The sequence below is a fragment of the Lipophrys pholis genome (genome assembly GCF_963383615.2).
Source record: "Lipophrys pholis genome assembly, chromosome: 21".
Taxonomy (NCBI): Eukaryota; Metazoa; Chordata; class Actinopteri; order Blenniiformes; family Blenniidae; genus Lipophrys; species Lipophrys pholis.
Window position 1 is genome coordinate 17613844 of NC_137649.1, and position 21435 is coordinate 17635278.

The 21435-nt window shown below is 43.6% G+C and overlaps 2 protein-coding genes across 2 annotated transcripts; both read right to left on the reverse strand.

Annotated features, from left to right (window-relative positions):
* Positions 1 to 1011: 1011 nt before the first annotated feature.
* Positions 1012 to 2777, reverse strand: chac1 (ChaC, cation transport regulator homolog 1 (E. coli)). The gene is made up of 3 exons (XM_080490395.1): positions 2096 to 2777; positions 1940 to 1975; positions 1012 to 1836 (listed from the first exon to the last, which is right to left on the reverse strand). Exons 1-3 carry the CDS (start codon positions 2264 to 2266, stop codon positions 1453 to 1455), a joined length of 591 nt encoding a protein of 196 aa, XP_080346521.1. The 5' UTR covers positions 2267 to 2777; the 3' UTR covers positions 1012 to 1452.
* A 4160-nt stretch (positions 2778 to 6937) lies between these two features.
* Positions 6938 to 16525, reverse strand: dll4 (delta-like 4). The gene is made up of 11 exons (XM_080490222.1): positions 16072 to 16525; positions 15660 to 15920; positions 15197 to 15254; positions 14263 to 14526; positions 11871 to 11931; positions 10619 to 10749; positions 10207 to 10376; positions 9898 to 10117; positions 8691 to 9429; positions 8411 to 8519; positions 6938 to 7946 (listed from the first exon to the last, which is right to left on the reverse strand). Exons 1-11 carry the CDS (start codon positions 16123 to 16125, stop codon positions 7941 to 7943), a joined length of 2073 nt encoding a protein of 690 aa, XP_080346348.1. The 5' UTR covers positions 16126 to 16525; the 3' UTR covers positions 6938 to 7940.
* Positions 16526 to 21435: the final 4910 nt, after the last annotated feature.

A 21435-nucleotide genomic window follows, 5' to 3' on the forward strand; every position in this document is an offset into this window, starting at 1 on the left:
CTTACAGCAAGAACAGCAGTGGCTCAGGTGTGTTTGGGATCCTTTCTGTGTGCATGTCGTTTCTGGTTTAATCCCGCAGCCCAAAGGTTTGAAGTTCAACAGATATCTTGAAATTAATCAGTTTTGTTGTTTGTGTTGCTGTGATAACAGCGCTGCCGATCACTATGAGACTCCTGGTGCTAGTTTCAATCAACTTTCCATAATACCAGCTCAAAAGAGGTGAACTATATTAACAGAAATGTCCCCCCAAAAAAAAAAAAAAAGACGCATCTGTCTGTATTCCCTCCTTGTAGATTGAATAAATACTTCATGTATTTATATTTTGACCTGAACACACACACTAGATGAGCGGGCTCAGCAGCATGTTTGTATCGCTGCTCTCTGACATGACCTCTCCAGCATACTTGTGAACACAGGACGCCCAGCTTTTGGTTTTGTTCCCAGCCCGTCCGTTATATAAGCCCGTACACCTAGATCGGCTCTCCACTTGAACCCCGTCCAAGGTACAAGCTGCTCCGGCCACCGTTTGGGCGTGTCCGATGTATGTTTGTATATGTGCACTCCGGGGGCCTGCTGCGTGAAAAACAGCTTTAGGATGTCGCTGCCCAGCAGGAACCTGGCTTTACAACTTCTTTCAGCAAACCTGCTTCGTTTCAAACAGGCCTCGAGTCATGTATGGTTGAAATGTGTGGTATGCGTACAAATCTTAAGTTAACCCTTTACTGTGCAAGTAGCCACATCTGAAATGAAGCAATTGTGCCATTTGAGAACAATGGTGCTTCTGTAGTATTTATAACAGAAACACTATGATTTGTTCTAGTCCATGTATTGTAGGACTGTTGATGCAATTTATGGAAGTGCTAAACATGTGGTAGTGTGTGATCTTACAGTACTTTAAGTGGTTTCATTGTATGTATAATCAGTACCTATACCGGCTTGAAATTCTAATTCATCCATGTTCGAGTCAGACAATATTTTACATCTGGAGCTAAAAATAAATCAGAACAAAAGCAGCTTCTTTTAACTCATTTTTATTGGCGTTTCACATTACAGTAGATGAAGAAGTTGTCACAACCAACTTTTCCAAAAACAGGTTTTGATCTTTGAGGACATGTCACAGCAGCAACCACATTTTTAACAGCACAACACTCTCGTTCCTTTTGAGTGATGTGGACGGAATCGAAACCGTGCAAACGAAAATTGTTCATGCATTTTTAAAACGTTAAACCACAGACTTTTTTTCCTTGGATAACATTTTAATACAAACGCGTTACATGAATAGTGGTTTCCCAAGACAAGTCATTTCCTTTTTATTCTTGCCCACTCCTGCTGGACTTAGTGTAAACAGAAACCTTTGATGGGAGTTTGTAAAGCGACTGAACACAAAACATGACAGATAAAAGCCTCATTTGTACTGCATTCATTTATGAGTGAAACAAAAAAGGGTACGAGCTACTGAGCCGCCAACAGATAGGACACCATGGTCAGCGCTGCCGCCTCGATGGAGAACAGGTGGTGGTCCTCCACGTGCGGGCAGCTGCTCCTCATGAACTCGGCCAGGCGGAGCAAGTACTCGAGGTTGTGGCCCGTCTTCCCTCTGCTCACGGCGATCTGGGCGCCGATCTCCTCTGGGCTGGCCGGCCCCAGGTAACGGGGGTTGTCAGGAGTGGCGATGTACACCAGGGCCTGAACCGGGGCGTGGCTCTCCCCATCAGGGAAGAAGTCCACCATCTTGGTGGCGTAGCCACCGCAGGCGGTCTCCCGCACGTTCAGGTAGCCCAGAGACTCCTCCATCTGCGAGCCCGTCACCTCGAAGGCCACACCCCAAGTGCTCGCCTGTGAGAAGGAAAGATCATTAATGACTGCAAACCAATGTCCTCAGGTATGGAAACTCAAACGGGGAGTCCGTGAGCCAATCAGAAAAAAGCTTTCCACTTACGTCATCCTCCTCGATGAGCGTCACCACTCTTCCGGGCTGCAGACGAGGGGGAAATAAAAAAAATAGGTCACGTCATGGGCAACGCCTGACACGGCTACACTCAGCATCACTATAATGAGGCTTTACAACGCAACAAAAATAAAACATTAATCTCACCAACTCGTCGTTTCCCCGGTGGAAGTTGTCTCCGTGCCAGAAACGTCTCTTGTAGCCTTGAATGTAGCCGACCTTGCTCCTCTTGTACTTGAAGTCGGGCCTCCACACCAGTGACCCGTACCCGAAGATCCACAGGCTGGCCTTCCCGCCGATGATGTCTTGAGGTTTCATTTTGGATCGGTAGTTGTTTACGACGTTAAAATGAATCGATGATGGATCAATACGTTGTCGACTAGCGCCGAGGACTAGCTGGCTAGCGTTAGCTTCCTCCGGTCCAGGAGCAGTGGTACCGGCTGGCTCGTGGGTATACCGCGGACGGTACTCGAGCCCGACTGCTTAGCAGTTGCGAAGATGGAGTTTCGCAGTTGGTTTTGCCTTGCACGATGCATAGCCATTGCATTACAGGTGCCGCATTATGCCTTAAAAATCCATGGCAGCCGATTCGGCCGGTCGGTCAGTGGGGGAGGGGAAAAAATCAAAAGCTCTGGCCAGCTGCTACGCCAGCCGAGAACAGATAGTGTGGATTTAAAACGATTAATAAGAACGATCGAGGTTTCGGTGATGTTACCTTATAAAAAAAAAAAACAAACGCGTTGTAGTATGATGTTGTGTGTCTCCGCCGAATCGCGTTTCCTCGATAACATGGCGAACCGACGCTCTTGTATTTATACAGCCTGGAGCTGGTAGGCGGGACCAATGTAGTGTTTTGGACCAATAGAATTCTATAAGATATTACCCGCCTCATCCTTCCAGCCAATCAGATTTTTGTGCGCCAAATGAGGCGTGATTTAAACCTTAAACTCGTATATTATTGGTCCATCGTCTTTCAACCTTATTGGACAATAGACTGCCCGTCTGTTCAACTCAGTGTATGATTGGTTGGCGGCGTTGTCAGTCACTTAATGTGTGTCGGGATGAAGGTGGCTGATGCAATTTCTACCAGCGTTTCAGAGCTGGACCAACAGCCAAGCAACATACCAAGACGTTGCATCAGATAACGAGAGGAAACCCAATAGGAGCCAAACATTTCACTCTATAACATCATTCATAAAGCAAATCAACAGATTCATTCTAGGTGAAAGTGAGAGCACAGATGCGTTTTTCTGACGGTAATTAACACTGCAGTAGTGGAAATCAAGCTGACCACTTAGGGAGTGAATCATCACAATGTAGGTGTTTATATGATCCAAAGCATCAATTTTAATCCCACAGCTCAGGGATCCCGGGTTAAGGGAGAGGTCACTGATTGCTGATCTTGTGTTTTGCTGACCCACTGTGAGCTGGAATATAAAGCTGAATCAAAATGCAGGTTTTTTTTTGTTTTTGTGTTTTTGCTTTATTTTAAATGACAAGTATGAATCTTTATCTCGAACAAACAAACACAAATTAAAGAAAAACAAAAGAAAAAAACCCAAACGATTATGAGTGTTTCCGCATTAAGCTAACCAGCAGGGTTACTTTGACACGCTATGTACAGCGATCCTAATAAGTCGGCCTGTTGTGATCAGGAAACATATGAAGTTATTCCAGTTTTGTAAACACAAGCAATTGGGCTGTTTTATTTACACTCACAAAGAATTGGGCAGCCAAATGTGTGATGGTCAGAGATGCACCAAGTGTTTTCAAACTTCTGAAGGGGTACAGTTTTCTAGAAAAAAAAAAAAAAGAAGGCGGAGGGGGAAGTAAGTAACGAAAGAAAAGGCAAAGTGAATGAAGGTGCACATAGTCAAAGAGATTACCAGAAAGGACTGCTTATCTACTTATAAATATATAGAAATGCCAACTCCTCTTGGTAGATTTGAAGCTGTAATAGTAGAGGCTCATCTGTGCTCAATAAATAGATTATCTATAAATAGGTAGCATTATCGGTCTTGATAAGAGGGCAGACAACTGTACCCGCTTCTCATAAGTCTAAAGCACCACATGATCCATGCCTTTGAGCGACGGTGCATCATGCACAGGCTTCCATCACATTATGCCACGGCCTTTCATGTATCCAGTATCTGCTCTGGCTCAACACAGAATCAAAGCCTTCCATAACGGAATGTCTTTAAACGTTATGTCCTGCAAATGCATCATATGTATTTGGCTTTTGGAGTCAAGCCAATTCAAGAATCTTAATCAAGTCACAAACCTATGTTGAATTAGTCCAGATAGAAAACTTTTTCAGCCCCTGTTTTTCTTTTCGCTACACAGAACGTTACTGATAAGGCTGGGATTTGGGTCGGCGCTGCATATATCACTTCTGTCGCTGTGAAGTGTTTTTGAGGCCAGCATACCCATTTGTTTGTGGGTCAGGAGCTCAAGGCCAGATCAGTGTGACGGGTCGGATCTAAAAGTGGATCGTGCAGGGTGGGAAAGCACTTACTGTATGTGGTGATACCTGCCAAACAAGTTAATTGTAGCCCGAGAGAAATGTAAGGGTCTTCTGGGGATTTATGAAAACTATTATTACAGTTGATTTGTGGCTTAAATCACTTTGATATCAATGTAGACGGGCAAGTCGCTTCGTGGATGTCGAAACAATGCGCTGCTCTTAAATAACTTGATGGTAGCAGGGATTACAGTTTGGAAAGATAGCTTTTAGGCAGACTGGAGATGCTTACTGACACCTAGTGTTAATTAATGAGACAGCTATAAGGAGAGGGCAGGGCAGGGGGAGGCAAGGCTACTGGAAAGCAAACAGCATCTGATATGTGAACACACTTACATTTTTAAATGCATTAGTCTCTTTATGTCAATCCAAATTATGGGAGGCGAACAAGAGTTGCAGTTGACAGAAAGTAACAACAAGGTTTAGTTTCGTGGTTTTGACTGAGCTGCGCAGTTTTTGGATGAAAAAGAAAGGTTGCGTCAAAAAAGTTCTATGGTGCATAGAAATCAAGACAAACTGGAAGGCAGCAGCTGTGATAGTAATTTACAATTCATCGTCCCCCCCCCAGAATCATAATAAATAATGGTGATTGAAGTGTTTATCTTCACTTGTTTTGAGGTTGTTTCCTGAAAACCGAAGTCATGCATGCCAACAAGTGCAGAACGCGGAGTTTGATGCGTGAGAAAAGTGGTTGGCCTACGCCGGCATGTTCTGCATTTTTTAATCAGGGAGGAAGCAGGAACTGATGTCACTGGGTCACAAACAGGATGCTGTGATTATAACACAATGAAAATGCCTGGCTATGTTATGGACACCCAGAGGCCAAAGAGCAGAGTGCTTAGCATGTGCAATTAAGTGCGAATGAGGGTGTGCGTCTTGCTTATAGGTGTGAGTCCAACAAGAGTGGGAAGAAACTCTTAAGTGCTGTCAGGCTGGGTCAGGTAACAGACCAAAGCGCGAGGGCCTTTAACCAGATGATTAATCATTGTGATAAGGTGTATGTTTTTCCTGAGCCAGGCTGGAAGCTCCCCTATCCAAACTTTTTGTTTTTTTCTCATACATGCACACACAGGCTCTGAGATGAGGAGACCTAGGTCAACAGGCTGACAGGATGTGTGTGAGGGAAAAGCCAGCCAGATTCTTTGCCAAGTGTTGATTGCTGCTGATTACGGGGTGTTGACTGTTGCAGGATTTCTGTTAATTGGAGGCAAGAAACATTTTGATAATGCAAATGACAAATTTCATGATCCTAGAAAGAAATTTAATTGCATCTTACGTGTGGAAATGCACTATAAAAGTAGCACATTTCCAAAAGACAAGGAAGCCAAAGGGCAAAAAGATTGATCAGAGCCCTCTGACAGGGCAACTTTACTATAATAAAGACCTTTTTGTTTTTTATTTATGTGGATTTTGAGCGGATCCACCGCTCCCATCTGGTTCACTCTCTCCTCCACTGGAGGCTGTAGTGCCAGTTCCTCTCCAAAGCTTTGTTAGCCAGAGTGGGTGGTACAGAACCGGGGCATTGAAATATTGCTCTTAACCCTGAAGGGGAGGCAGGCAGGCAGGCGGTTTGGGAGCCGCCGAGTGCCTGAGTGTATTTTTATGGGAGGAGGCCTGTGCACTCTGTGGGTCATGTACATGGGGCGAGAGGCCTGGCATATGCTGCTGTTTTTATGGCACTTGCAGACCGGCTCTGTGCTTCCCCCACGGCATCTGTTTGGTTTGGCGGTGTGTGTGTGTGTGTGTGTGTGTGTGTGTGTGTGTGTGTGTGTGTGTGTGTGTGTGTGTGTGTGTGTGTGTGTGTGTGTGTGTGTGTGTGTGTGTGTGTGTGTGTGTGTGTGTGTGTGTGTGCGTGCGCACGGATGCTTGTGCGAGTATTATGAGGAGTTGGGAGGCACAGGGGGGAGTTGGGGGAGCTGGGGGCGTTCCCCTTTGCCCCGCGTGCCTGGCTTTGTTTCACCATTTTCAGCTTGAGGGGGTGGTATCCGTGGAAACGGATTTGAATTTCAAGCCAATTTAGGGCCAGAGAGAGAGAGAGAGAAAACAAGGGGTGTGTGACTGGGGCCAACAGCGTTTCCAGGAATTACTGGAGGTAGAGATGCTACAGTCAAGTGGGGCTTTGTCCAAAACATTAGACACAATATTCCATCAAAACTAAATTCTGACTGTGTAACAACAGCACGTGTGCAACAAACAACCAGGAAAACCCACCAGAAATAATTTTCTTTTTCATTTACTGACAAACAGTTTTCAAAGAAGTTTTATTCTTCAGAAGTTTGGTCCTTATAAATATGCATTATATACAAAATAATATTATAAAACATATAAAGAGCAGTGTGTCATATTTAAATTAAACTCTGGAAATAATCACTTTTAAAAAATTACATTATTGGTTCTGTACTTTTGAAATTTATTATAGGCAGGCAGTGGTGTGACAGTCTCTTCTTGTTTTGAGTCTCTTTGTTTTTCTCAGTTGTGTTGCATAAAAAAAAACAACTTTCTATGCGCACTTTTGTTTTCTCTTGGATCTGGCACGGCACAGAATATTGCGCTCCTGTGGTTTTCTCTTCAAATCCCCAATGATTAAAGTCTCCTCCCTGCTGTTTTTTTTTTCCCTTTTCTTTCTTTCTTTTTTTTTTTTTTTTTTTTTTTTTTTTGGTAGTGCAAATGATCCAAGAACAGACAAGGGCACAAATTTAGCATTCAAACCCCCTCTTTTAAGGCTTCTAGTGAAATTTGGACTGCATACAATCTTCACCCTTGCATTGACATGTCCAACCGGTCTTTTTCATGTGACTGACAGTCGAAGAATCATTTTCAGACATTCATAGCTCTTCAGCGTTGGTGAGGTTGGATTGCGATGGTGAGTCAGTTCACTCATCTCGACCCTGAGTCTTGCATAGCAGGCGAAGCTGGCAGGAGTGAGTGTGAGGGGTGGCGGTGGGGGTGGGGGTGGGGGTGGATGGTCAAATCTTAGGCACCTTTTGTTACTGATTGGTTGGCTGTCAAAGTCTTCATGATTATCACACAAGGCCGGGTCGGGTACGAGGGGCAATGATCCACGTTCAGCTCCTACCACCGTCCAAGATGGCTGAGATTGTTAATTTTTGTTCCACCGATGCTCTGTGGGCTTTTCACACCTCGTGTAGACAGTCCGTTTGCCAGTCCGAATAGCCACTGTCACAACTGAGAGAGGTCCTTCACTGTACAGGTTTTGCATACAAACACTCGGTCAACGCATATAGTTTCTCAGTTCTGTTCTTGTTTTGTTGTATTTTTTTTTTTCTTTTTTTTCTTTGTAGAGCAGAGGTTGTTCTGCCCTCTCCAGTTCTCAAGTGTCCCAGAGCAGCAGTGACCATCTAAGATGATCTCAAGTCTCTTCTCAGCATTTGTAAACACTCCAGAATATTATATTCTGCCATGATTGTGTCTTTTTCCTCAATCTTCCTGGCCTTCTGACCCCTCACAGTTTTATACCTGCAAGGAAAGAAAGTGATTAGTTCAATGTAAATCATTTAAAACAGAAATTACCCCTCCCAACTCTTTGAGTTTTTCTATCCCAAATGTTTTAGCATTGCATAGATGTTTAGCTTGAAAGTAAACAGGTTCGAAATTCCCTCTGAATGCCACAGCAGTAAAACATAGCACCTTTGAGACCAAGCCCAGCCAAACATGTGCGAGGAATCATTCAAAGTTCTCATTTTAGGCCGCTGAATGGCCAAGACAAAGAACAGCCCGCATAGTTTACACAAACCAATAATATAAAAAACGTGACTTTCTCCAGCTTTCACTGCAGATTTCCACAAATAGCATCTTCCCTTGTCATGAATGTTGGGTTTTATTTCTCATGAGGAATGGTGCACTTGGGAGAAGGTAATGCTTTTCAAACGGAGGATCGGAGGAAGTGCTGATGAAGATGTGATTTTTTTTTTTTGGCTTACCTCTGTTGCTATGACGCATTCCCTCCTCTCCTCTGCTATTACAAATACCGACTGGTACATGGAGTCTCTTGAGGAACATATCGTAGATATCCTACACTCTGGCTTTTCACTGCAAACACAAATCACATTTTCTGTTAACTTAAACGAGAAGCACATGGGAAGGGGAGCATGAAAGAAACAGTTGTTTATAGCTTAGACATTTTTTGTATACATAAAAACAAGAAGAGTGTACTTGTGAAAAATGTGAGTTAAATGAATGAATGATGAGCTTTGTCCTCACCTGTACATTCTACTCAAGGGCATTTTATTTTCTAAACACTTGTCATAAATAAGACTTTTATCCTCTTGCGACTTTTCATCCTTGAACTCTTTTGATTTTGAGTTGTATGAGTCCAAGTGATAGTTTTTATGGATAAAGTTCGATTTCTCCGAATCACAGTCTACTTCCAGGCTGATCTTCTGGTTGGTGTTTTTCAGCTGCGACGCTGGGATCAGGTTGTCCCTCTGCACGTTGGACAAGTTGTTCATAGTCTCTGTTTCCCCTCTCTGCCTTTGGGCCTGCCTGTGGATGTGCCTCAAGGCCAAGCCCACCATACACAGGAGCACCAACAGGGCCACCAGCCCCACGGCCAGAGAGATCGCCACCCACTGGAAGCCATCTTGAATCTCCCCATTGGCCACAGAGGAGGTGACAGCGGCGAAAAAGTCACACCGCGGTCCAGTGAAGCCAGATGGGCAGTTGCACGTCGCCGGCGGCTTGCCAGGCCCGCCACCTCCAGTGCAGAGACCACCGTTGAGGCACGGCAGAAGAGAACACTCATCAAGGACTTTCTCGCAGTTGCGGCCGCTGTAACCGGCGGGACAGACGCAGGTGTAGTCGGTGATTCCGTCCTGACAGGTGCCACTGTTGAGGCACGGGTTGCCGGCACATTCGTTGATGTTGATTTCACAGCGCTGGCCGGTGAATCCTGCACGGCAGCTGCACATGCGGACACCGCCGTGGATCAGGCACAGACCACCTACAACGGAGGAGGAGAGTAAGCGTCAACAAATACAGTTTGTGAACACATCCAGACAGAGGAAGATTTCAACATCAAGCGCGCGATCTCCACAAGCCGTCCTCACGAGGCCTTTCGAGTTCACACATCTCCATCGAATCCAAAGAATAACCGCAAGACTGTGCATTGTTCTCCCGACGCCGAACAATCCCAAAGCCCTCCATGTTTACAGGAGGACAGAAATTGAACTGCGCTGGATATTTGTCCCCTTTTATCAACAACCGCAGCAAGCTGTGGTGACATTTACAAGCTGCTGCTCTGAGCTGCCGAGTGTTTATATGGAGGACAATAGACACCAAGTTCCCACCAATTCCTGTTGTTCCACACTGCTTCCAGTTGCAGGAATTTGAAGAAGGGGGGGTCAGAAAGAGCGAGGGGAAGTTCAGAAAGGTGGGAGGTGGAGGGGCAAAGAGGAGAGGAAGACCGTACCATTATCGCAGGGAAGCGACGTGCACTTGTCCACTCTCTTCTCACAGTTGAGTCCAGTGAAGCCGCGGGGACACTCGCACATGTAGCTGCGGCCATTGTCCTTCTCCCAGCACTTGCCGCTGTGAAAGCAGGGGGAGTCGGCGCATGTCAGCAGGCTGTGCTCACAGTGGGAGCCCTCAAAGTCTTGGGGACATGTGCACTTGTAGCCGCTCTCCAAATTCTGGGTGTGAAGGAAAGGGAGGAAAAATGAGTGAGCACATCAAAGCAACAGTGCGAATTGTGAATACAACCAGGCAATTTTTGACTTACTGTGCATATCCCTCCGTTCCTGCAGGGGTTGCTGTCACACTCCTGCATCTCCAGCTCACAGTTGACCCCTGTGAAACCTGGCAAACAAGTGCACGTATAGCTCCCCTGGCCCGTGTTCATGCAGGTGGCGCCGTTCACGCAGGGATGGTGATGGGTGCAGAAGTTCAGGTCTGTGGGGGACAAAGAAGAGTGTTTGTTTACAGGGTGCCTGCAGGAGGATAAAAAAAAGAAAAGAAAAAAAAAAGAGAGAGACCGTCTACCCCGGATGTGTATAAAGCTATGAATAGAACACTTCAGAGGAAACCCAATTCACTAATGCTTTCAAGTTAATTCAAATGAAAACAGTGAGCAAGTAATATGAGACGATCTTTTAAAAAGGGACAGCAGCAGTGGTCCAAGTTGTCTGGTGTACCTTGGTCACATAATAGGCCTCCCCAGCCCTCCTGGCAGTTACACTGCCACGGCAGCTGGCAGGTGCCGTGCTTGCAGGCCGGGTACTTCTTACACTCATCGCAGAACGTGCCCTGCCAACCATCTCTGCACCTGAGAGATGAGAAAAAAAAGCTTTTAAAACATATTCGAAATGAACATCCCAACAGACTGACTGGGATCAGTTAGGAACACTACAAGATTGTACAAGGTTTAATAAGAAATATGAACATCTGTGGTCAATCGTAGCACACAGCAATATTAGCTGCTGTGAAACAGTTGAATACAATTGTTGAATTATCATTTAAAGAAATATGAAATGTTGTAAAGTTGGCGATACATCCAGAGATTATATCTTGCAAAAATAAGTAGAAAACACATGATTAGATATAATTTTCCTTAACTTATATATCATCCACAGAACACAGTTAATTGTATGCTTTTAAAAAAATAACAATGCAAACACTGTCTATATTCTGTACCACATGAACAGAGTGACTTCAGGATAGAACAAGCCAGTATTAAGTCTAAATGATGAAATAGCACTATATAGCACAGTAATCATAAATCACTATAAATACTTTTGCTTTAAGAGTTTTTGACTGTAAGCCATAGGCTGAAGTGTTTTTCTGAACTTTGTCTGGAATATCTATTTCTCAGCGCAGTGTGCTGCATCCTGAACAAACCACGAGATTACAGGATTTAAGACCCTTTTTTTTTTTTTTCTTCTTCTTTGCTTAGTGAGCAAAACACATGAGGGCAGCTTTACTGTTTTGGGTATGCATGATGGTTTGACCTCAATTTGGGTTTGTTTTAGCGGTGGGAATGATGGATTTGTGTCTAAAAAGAGGGCGAAATAAGAATTCGGGAGGAGTTTCTCACAGCAGAGTGCATGTGCATGTTACCCTCACTGGTGAGTGAATGAGAGTGAACGAGATGGGCCAGTGACAAGGAGGGAACATGAAAAGCCGAAAACTCAGTGAGTGATTCAGGGAAAACAGCAGAGGGGTACGGGCTGGGATTGTGTTGACTTTGTGAACTTGGACCTCTCTTAATGAATCATATACGGACAGAGCTGATTTGAATCCTCAGATGATGAAGCTGATTTAGTCCTACATCAGCATGACTTCAGAGGCTGTCCGTGTGAAAGGAGCTGTAACGGTTCCCATAAGCATCCCTTCCTACACAACAGCTAACACATATTTCAACACCTCTTAATTATTATTAATACTTACACACACTCGCCGGGTTTGGAGCAGTTTCCGTTCCTCTCGCTGCAGCCCTCCAGACAGATAGCTACAGGAAAAAGACAAACATACAATAAGCCTGTTGTTCTTTTAGTGCTGTTGCACATCAACATGTTAACAATGATGATCAAATAAGGAGTTAAAATACTGTTGATTTGTTTTAACTCTTTAACATCCTACACAGACTCTGAAGTTAGAAACCAGGACTCTTCTGTTTGAAATGTTGTTAAACTTCCTCAAAAACCAGACCTGGGTTCTTTAACATGTCAAGTAACACCTGAGTTCACCAAACCACACCTGGAATCTTTTTTTAAACTACAGTCTTTCCAGACTATTTAGAAAAAAAACACAAATTCTTCCCAGCACACCCATATTCTTTTTAAGTATAACCAGACTATTGAGGCGACACACTTTAAACAAACCATTTACATTTACGAGGTTTATAGTAAAGACCTCCAACACTAAATTTGTTCATGCGAATTGTTGACCAGCACATTTAGAGGGTTGAAATAAGTCAACCACTTCTTCCTCTATAGGAACAACCAAGGTTACATAGGCTTCGTTTTCTTGAAATAGCCAAGTATGTTGAAGTACGTGAGGTCTTAGTCTGTCTCAATTTTCCACAGAAACCTTCATGTGATCTAAACCTGTCCGACACACCCACAGCTGCCTCACAGGGGTTTAAAAAAAAAAAAAAAAAAATGGCTGAGAGTTTGTTTGTCCTGTGTTTTAAGTGTACCGGTTCTTCCATGACACTGATTCGCAGGACAACATATCAGCCGACTGACAGTAAGCGGCCGGTTTAGTCCAGAACAGATGCTTGCTCTCAATAGCAGACAGCTGTCACTATTGTTGTTTGTGGTCTGCCAGAACCATATTTGCAGCTGCCACTACTGCGTGCCTGACAATGGAGGGGACTAAACATTGATGGCGCGTGGCAGATAATAATGCCACGATTAACCTTGGCGCGTGCAGTCACTCGAGCTCCTCCTATCAATGCTCGCACACTGCCCCTCCTTCCCCAGATTAAGTTACTGGTCACGCGCACCAGCTACACTGCTTCTGAGGTACAAAAATACAGATTTAGAAATCCAATTATTCATGAATATATATGAATCGCTTGCGAAAGTGCAAGGTTTCTTGTTTATGTGTTTGCAGATCCACATCCTGAAACAAACATTGTATGTAAATGAATGAATAGAGCCCAATTGAGCAGTCACCTTTAACCCTCTATGGAGCAAGTGACCATATTTGGCAACTACTTGTTTCCTCCAAACTCACACAGGTGGGTTAAACACTGAGATGGGTGGTATGAGAAGTTCTAGAATGTCTTGAAATGTACCTGAACATCACGCTGGGATGTAAAAGTCCATTTAGTCAAGTATTTTAACGGGTGTCCTATAAAGGGTTAAACTGACGTATGGGCGTGAGAGAGTAAGAAGGGGGAAATTATGGCGTCTGAAAGATGCTCAATCTGTCTTTCTCATGTATATTTTCTGTAGTCAGTGGCGATTGATGTGTCTGTAATTGCAACACGTGAGCCCATCTGGTTAGAATTTGGCGCCACAGTCAAAATAGCACATGCCAATTTCTCTCTCACCGCCAAGTGACATGGATGACAGATCCGCCATCACCCATGTGGTCACATATCGAGCACATGGTAACTATTACTCTCCAATCTACTCTTTGATTAATTTGTTTTGGTGAAAGGGGGCCCTTGGTATTATGGAGCCAAATGGCATCGGGCCTCTTCATAGGCTCATTCAGAGCTTTCCAAAACATGCAAGAGTTGCTCTCTGATTTGGCCAAGTGGGGTTTGCTCAAGTATAATGCGTCTGTTGTCATGCTAAGCCGTCTGTCCCACAAAACCCATATCCAGTGTGTTTGCAAGACCGCAGCCAATTACAAGTCAGAAATATATAATTCCAAATTATATGATGACATTTGTGAGAAATGCAACCCACACCAAAATCGCCCGTCACACTTGCCAGAAATCGTTAGGCCATGTCTAGTTATACTACTTAACAATCTGTCGCCTTAATGAGGACGACCTATGCTTGATCAAATGTGCCTCGTTAGATCTGCAATTTCTGCCTGTCAAAACTGATCACCTTCTTTAGGCACAAATGATAAAAATGAAGACCACTGTCGGGAAACATATGAGAGCGTCAGAGAATTATCTTAAGGTAGGGACCTGTCCACCAGGTTGTTTAGTGGACATTTGCAAACATCTGCATGCAACCATGATAAACCCACCTCACCAGCTCACACTGAAAATATTTGAAACAATTTCAGACAGTGGGGCCACCATCTCCAAAACAGACTATTTATACAAAATGAGCCAGAAAGGTTTGAAGTTCTTTGGAAGCTGACTGCTTACGTTCTTCACAGTATTTCCCCTTCCAGCCAGGCAGACAGGATAACTGCCCGTCTCGGGTGCAGGTGTAGTGGCCGAATCGGTCATCCCGCGGTGTGCATTTCTTGGAACAACTTTCTCCATAGTAGCTTTCATTGCAGATGAACCTGTAGGAATACTTCAGCTCTGTCTGGTTTTCATTTTGTGTGAACTGAGACCATTCAGCTCCTACACCCAGCTGTCTTTGGATGGCAAACAAGCTGATCAGAAGGTCTGGGTTGCTGGTATCTGGAGGAAAAAAATAAGGAAGAGGAAATCAGATTTATTGTAGCGAGTGCTTATGTTCTGTGACGATTATGTAAAGAATTGTATCGTAAATGACTTATGGGATCAAAAGTCAACTACTTTTGGTTTATTAATCTGCCCAGCACCAAGCTGCATCCCTTATCAAATCCCATACAGTTTAGATGAAAGATAAACTCAGGTTGAAATTTCCTCTTTCTTTCCGTCAGCAAAAACATTCCCAGGCCCAGTCCCCTCTTCCAAAGGGCGGAACAGAGTAAGGTGTAAAATACAGGAAGATGTAGTCAGGGGTTTTGGCAGGCACTGCGTATTCTCACCAAAGCCCACAGCTCTTTCCCACGCCAAAAATAAACTAGAGGAAGTTCAATTGTATTGGGTATAAGAATGAAAAAGGTGTTCTGAAGTTCATAACAAAGGAATGAATAGGCGTGAAAATTGTCTGAAAGTATGAACAATTAATGTGGGGGTGACGGGGGAAGTGGTGTGTGTCTGAAAATCGTTTAATATCTCAGATTTTCCCCATTTTTTGGTGTGTGTTTTTTAGAGACCGTGCATACATGGTAAACTGCCTGGAGTCTCCTGTGTAAAATGTACAGAGCTCCCTCCTGTGGTAAAAAAAAAAAAAAAAAAAAAAAAAAAAAAATGTTCCACTTACCTACAGGTAGATTTCCATAAGGTGAATGCCAGGCTTCAATTATTAATGAAAATGACCCCTAAGAAGAAAAGAAAAGACAGGCACTTAATACAACTAATCGGACTCAAGACATGTATTGCTTTTGAAGAGCGCTCTGGATGTTGGGAGAACATTTTTGCGCGTTTTTCTGGAATATTTAATGGACTTTTTTGCGCATTGAAAAGTGGAGTTTCAATATCACTTATGCGTGCATCAAAGAATACTCTGATCAGTCCGTGGCCTTCTGGATTTTGAAACGAACTACGTCGCATCAGCCCAATCTGTTTGTCTGCAGAGTATTACCTAATGATGTGGATTAGAAGCGCGCTGACCAATAACCGGTGCGCTCCCAAAATGCATAGCAGCCATCTGTAAACAACCTAACAGCGGAGCCGCTGGCATAAAAACAAATGAAAGTGCATGTCCTTTTGCCTGACGCCCTTACCGGCCATCCAAAGTTGAACGGTATTTGAATCGGTCTAGGAAAAGTGCCACTGCCCTTGGCGCTGAAAGAGTTTGTCCCCAGCACCGGTGTCATTGTACTTCCAAAGATGCAGTCACCTGGCGACACCACAGCCTGATAGTTCTTCAAGCAAATTCTGAAATAAGTCCTGCAGTTGGGTTTGCACGCGTTTCCATTTGCAAGCAGACCTTTGTGGTTCTTAAATTCGTGCAGATCGAGCTCAAAAACTCCGGATCCAAATACCTAAAAGACAAGAGATATTATTTATGAAGACGTGGTGCGGCTATATCATTCTGCTAAAAGAGAAAAAAAAAAAACTATAAAATAACTGATTCTCCATCTGCTTTCGCCTCAGTTTCAGGACCACCAGGGAGATGTAGATTCTCCTTCATACCTGTGATATCAACGTGGTGCTGAAGGCGATGGTAAAGGTGAACCAGGCTGCCATCCTTCTCGATTCTCCAGGGCAGCCGCGTCACCAACCAACAAGGCAGTAAAACCTTCTTATTCCGAAGTATTCACTCCGAGGAGAAACAAATGAAACATCAAATCTCTGAAAACACACATAAATCCTCCACTCCCCGGGAGTTTCCAGTAGCTCCTTGTTGGTGTGCGTCAAAAGTGTCCGGGGGAAGCGTTTCCAATCTCCCAAGTTATCCAAAGGTGAGGGAAGACCTATATCCACAGCCGTGCGTCTTTCTGTCAGCAGGCGTCCTCTCCTCTCATGGTACTGTACTCCACAATGGTCACTCCGCTGTGTGAGAGCGGCTCGGAGCTTGTTTTGGTGCTGAACTCAGTGCGTCAGTGCGCCACGGATGTTCATCACTCGTCTTATTACTAGTGAATGAACCGTAGTGTGCCTTCTCCCAGATATATAGACTTCCACTGCGCTGCTCATTACATAAACTGTCACTCACTCTGCTGACCACGCCCACTTTACATATTCAACCTTCTCTTCCACCCCAACAACAATTATCCAGATTTAATACCCACTGGCACTGGGATAACTGACCACCATGGATACTGGGCGATTATTAACAAGCCCCAACATCTGTTGACTTATTTTTAGCGCACAATGCGCCTGACGCACAACCACACGATAAGAAGGGACAATGCAGGAGGGATGAAACTTTAAGAATATAAGGGGAAATCAATTACAGTCTTCCTCCGTGTGCGCATTTGTCCTCGGTTCCACTCAATTGCACGCCTAATTAGCCTTACTACTGCGTCGGAGCCGTGCGCACTGTCCTCTCAGACGCGTCACTCTCAGTGGGATCAAATGTGAGTCTCCCCCGGGATGCACCTTTCACAAACAATGAAACCAGAAATGCGATTACAGGGGAAAGCTTTTCAGTTCTTTTAATTGCCGATGAATCAAATTTTCACTTTCTTGACGATTTACCTATAATACAGTTCTAATAAACAACAAATACATCAAAACAACACATTTTGACTATGATTTGAAATATGCTGGATAGAATAAGAAATAAAAAGACACTTCGCGATGAGTACGGAGTGTTGTGTCAAAGCTCAGGTTTTATTCTAACATATTGGTTTGGGTGTGCTTCATCTCATTGGCGGCGTGTGCCCCTTCATGGCCACCCATGCGTTTTACGGTTAATGGCAGCGTGCCTCCTATTGTTGCGGCGCGTGTCCCACTCTCGCCCTCATGCGGGTGTAATGTGCGGGTCTAGAGCTATAACTATTCAGCTGTATGCAAATTACCCCCCCCCCCCCCCCCCCCCCTACACCCCTCTTTATCCCTGCGCCCGTAAATGCTGTTTTATTCTACCCTTGGCCTTAAGGAGCCAACAGCAATGACACCGGGCCCGAGGTTCCCATGATGGAGGTGGAAGGTTTCATTTAATGGCTTGAAACTGAATAATAGGATCACAATACCCCCTCCTTTAGAAAAATATATGCACTGGATGAATAACGCCACAACACAAAAAGAAAAGAACATTTCTTAAATTGACGTAATAACAATAATAATCAACTATATTTACTTTTTAAACAATATCAATAGTTAAAGAAACAATTGAGTTCTATATAGACAATATGTTTGAAGAATTACATTGTGTAGTTTCTTTTGGCAAATAAAAGCCTTTCCATACGGTTTCCCCCTATATACATTGGCTTGTTTTTGACCGTCTGATTGGTTGTATTTGTTATTCGATCGCCCGTGTCTCTCTCATTTACCATCTGGTGGGAGACTGGCAGACCGACGCACCGTTTTCTGTCGTCTGTTCGCGGAGGGGACAAGCCAACTTTCTCCAACCTGTTCATCTACATTCTGTCTGGCATTAGTTGTGCGTTTTGGGGAAAAAGGGACCTCCAGTATATGTAACAACATTATTTTCCAGGTTGCAGCGAGCGTTGGGAATCCACCAAAACATGCAGTGCGAAAACACAAAGCCTATGTGATATGAACAGATTACTGCAGACATAAAACAAAACTCTGAGTACTGCAATTAGAAGTATAGATGTAAGTATTATTTTTTTTTAACGTACACATTTGAACAATGTAAAAAAGACCCTTCAAAAAATTGAAAGGGAACAATTCTGTCTTAGTAAAACTCTTTTATCTTTTGTCACATTCATATGATTACTAAAGTTCACCAGCATGCTCATTATGCATTTTTTGATTAAACACAGGGACTTTCAGGCTGATCTAAGGACGCCTCTGACAATTATTGGAGAGGAATGAGAAGAGCAAACTAATTCCTGATTCACAAATCTGTTCCCAGTTTCCTGCTTTTATTTCTTTCATGTTTAATGTTTCAAATGGAATATCACATTTAGTAAAATGAAGCCATGCGAGAAGTTGAGAGACAAACATTGCAGGGACCTTTTAAAACAAGTGAACAAGATTAAATGAACCCTCACTGAATCTGTTCAAATAAAGAGAGTAAAAGTGGAAATAGCATACATGCATATGTTCTACTGCTTCTATCCAACATGGGTTTGTAGTTGACTACGGGTGAAGGCAGTTCATCAGTCCATTAAAGGGTGAAACACAGAGACAACCACACACAACAGGCAAGTCAATCAAATTGACCTGAAATGCATGTTTTTTGTACTGGAGAGGGAAGCTGGAGTACTTTGATGAAACCCACGCAGAGAAAGAACATGCAAACTCCATATAGAAACGCTTCCATCCTCAAACTGGACTCAAAATGAGGACCTTCTTGCGACAAAGTGAGACTACTAACCACTAAAACACTTTGCAGCCTGTAAATGAACATATACTTGAGTACATGTTTTCCTTCATCATAATGGAATTTTTGAAAGGTAGCATATAATATTACAAAACACCTGTTCTATTTTGAAACATCTGTTTATAACTAAATTGAAATAGTAAGACTCTTAATTTTGCTTGTTTATGTTAATTCAATAGCCATAAGGCTACTTGCAGAAGATGTAATCTGAATGATTTGCAAGTATATGCCAGTATGCATAAAAAAAAAAAAAAAAAGAAAGACATGAAAGCCAATTTTTCCATGGAGTAAATAGTTCTAATGCCTTTCTCTTTGTGATTCTCCCTTGACCTCCACATGATCCCGGAGTATTTGCATTTCATCTGTTGTTTTCATGCGGTGGCTGTGCACTGCTGAGAGTGAAAACGGAGAGCATCTATATTTATTCAGTGTTTATATGAAGTAGACACAAAGGATCTGTTGAATGCTTGTCATATTGACACACCTGTTGCGTCTCTAAAGGGTCCACAGAGACACAATGGCATTGGCTCTGTCGGCCGTATGCCACGCAGCTCACCCCGTGTGTCTATGTGCCTTCAGCTGCTAATTCTGTTACTTGTTGGCATTACAATGTTGGCGATTCTTTGTGATTTTGATGAGTCGACTGAAGACGGATTCTTTGGGCATTGCTGCCTGTGTGCTTTGCAGGGTGCCATATCCATTTGCTCTTTATATGTTTGCGTTGTGCCCTGGCTGATTGTGATTCCAGGGTTGCCTTCATCGCAGCGTCAAATGTCCAATCAATAATTGTGGAACATCACGCCGCTTATCTCGTTTTATAGCCATATGTCCCCAGTCCTGCTAGCATGAAACAGCAATAAAAAATGCGACAACTGCGGTTTATATGAGGCTGGACAGGTGAGTGCAGCCGATAACGACCAGCTCGCCGCGTTGTGGCGACAAGAAACTGTCATGTGGGTTGCATGTTGTTTTTTTTACACAGCTGGCACAAATCATACACACCAGATGTACCTTATCATAATACTGTCAGTGATCTTTAGCTTTATTACCGTAGCTGCACTAAACACACATTTCACATTTTGATTTAACACAGAGTGGCTCGTTCACTTACCGGGAACTATTTATTTTGTCAAAAGCAGTTAGGAATTGCATTATTTAGACGATAATGAGGGAACTTGCAAGGCGCCGATTATAAAAATGTATACACAATGTCACGCGATGTCTCTAGCCACAAACCTCTCCAGCAGGGAAGCTGAGGGTGAGTTAAGCTGCTGTCAACAAACGCTTTCTATGGTTTTATTTATAACATGCCGTGCCGAAAAAGCATTGTATTCCTACACTCTTATGCAATGCCAGGCAACAACTTGAGCCTGCAACAAACCAACTGCTTTGGCGCGGGTCATACCGGAGCTATTTGGACCGATTCTCTGAACCTCAAGCTGGGGACCTTGCATCTATTAAGACGTTCGCATCAAAGGTCTATACTTTCAGCAACACAGCAGGGTGAAACTGTCCAGACTAGTTCACGTTCAGGCCTTCACCCGACGGCCTTGATGTTTGCATGTCTGTGACTTCGACACGTCGCGGGAGTTGAGGAGAGCGTATAAGCTCATGTCTACTCTGCTTCCCCTTTGCAAGGGGACTCGCTACCTCGACCGAGAGGGGACGAGGGTTTTTTTTTCTGGTGCGCTTCACGTGGTTTTTCCGTCCACTTCTCGGATGCCTTCCCAGAGGTTCTTGTTTGCAAACTGGATGGGACAGTGTGGATAAACCACAGTTCCCGTTCTCACCATTCAGGCCAGTTTTCATGAATAAACCATGATCTGACAAGGAAGTGTAAACAGGTTGATTGTCAGAGCGGACATGAGATATCTATTGTTGTCGGTGGAATGTGAAGAATGCCATTTTAAATATGAAGCAAGAATGCGGCTCTGATGTCAGCTGCTCATTTTATAATATGCACTTTGCCCCCCCCTTGCGTGGGTAAATATGCATTTTACCCAGAATGCATTTGGAGAAAATAGTGGCATTTTATCTGTAAATTGGCATTTTACTTCTTTGTAATGTTTTGCACGCATCAGTCCCTTTAGGGGTTCGATTTCTTACCTGGTCCCCTGCTTGTGAGCAGGTTTTTTTGCTCTAGTCTTACTTCTGATCTTAACTTTCCCATTAGAAGTACCATTTGCAGCTGTCCACAAGTTCAAAGCACTTGCGTTGTTGTCTTGTAACTGAAAGCAATTAGTCAAATCCTGTTTGCCCAAAATGTTTCTGTATTTACTTAAGCCATTAGCTATATTCCGAATAACAAATTAAAATCATTTTTCATGTGGACAGCAATGTCCTCAGATTTTCACGTCAGATTGCCAGGAGAGGAAAATACAAGAAGGCACATGCAGCCATTTAAAGCTCTGAGCATTTTACGCTTCTTCAAAGGGATGCAGCAGTACTCGAGGCACGTTGGGTGAAATAGATTTAGATCTCTGTATAAATGACAGCAGATTTAGCTGGTGTTACACTACACATGTACTTGGTTGGTCATA

Coding starts and splice junctions, on each gene's coding strand:
- chac1 (XM_080490395.1), bottom strand. CDS start 2,266: ATGAAACCTCAAGACATCATCGGCGGGAAGGCCAGCCTGTGGATCTTC. Junction 1,976..2,095: donor ACCGGGGAAACGACGAGTTG/GTGAGATTAATG, acceptor CCTCGTCTGCAG/CCCGGAAGAGTGGTGACGCT. Junction 1,837..1,939: donor CGCTCATCGAGGAGGATGAC/GTAAGTGGAAAG, acceptor TCCTTCTCACAG/GCGAGCACTTGGGGTGTGGC.
- dll4 (XM_080490222.1), bottom strand. CDS start 16,125: ATGGCAGCCTGGTTCACCTTTACCATCGCCTTCAGCACCACGTTGATA. Junction 14,527..15,196: donor TTATGGAAATCTACCTGTAG/GTAAGTGGAACA, acceptor TTTTTCCTCCAG/ATACCAGCAACCCAGACCTT. Junction 8,520..8,690: donor CCCTTGAGTAGAATGTACAG/GTGAGGACAAAG, acceptor TTGTGTTTGCAG/TGAAAAGCCAGAGTGTAGGA.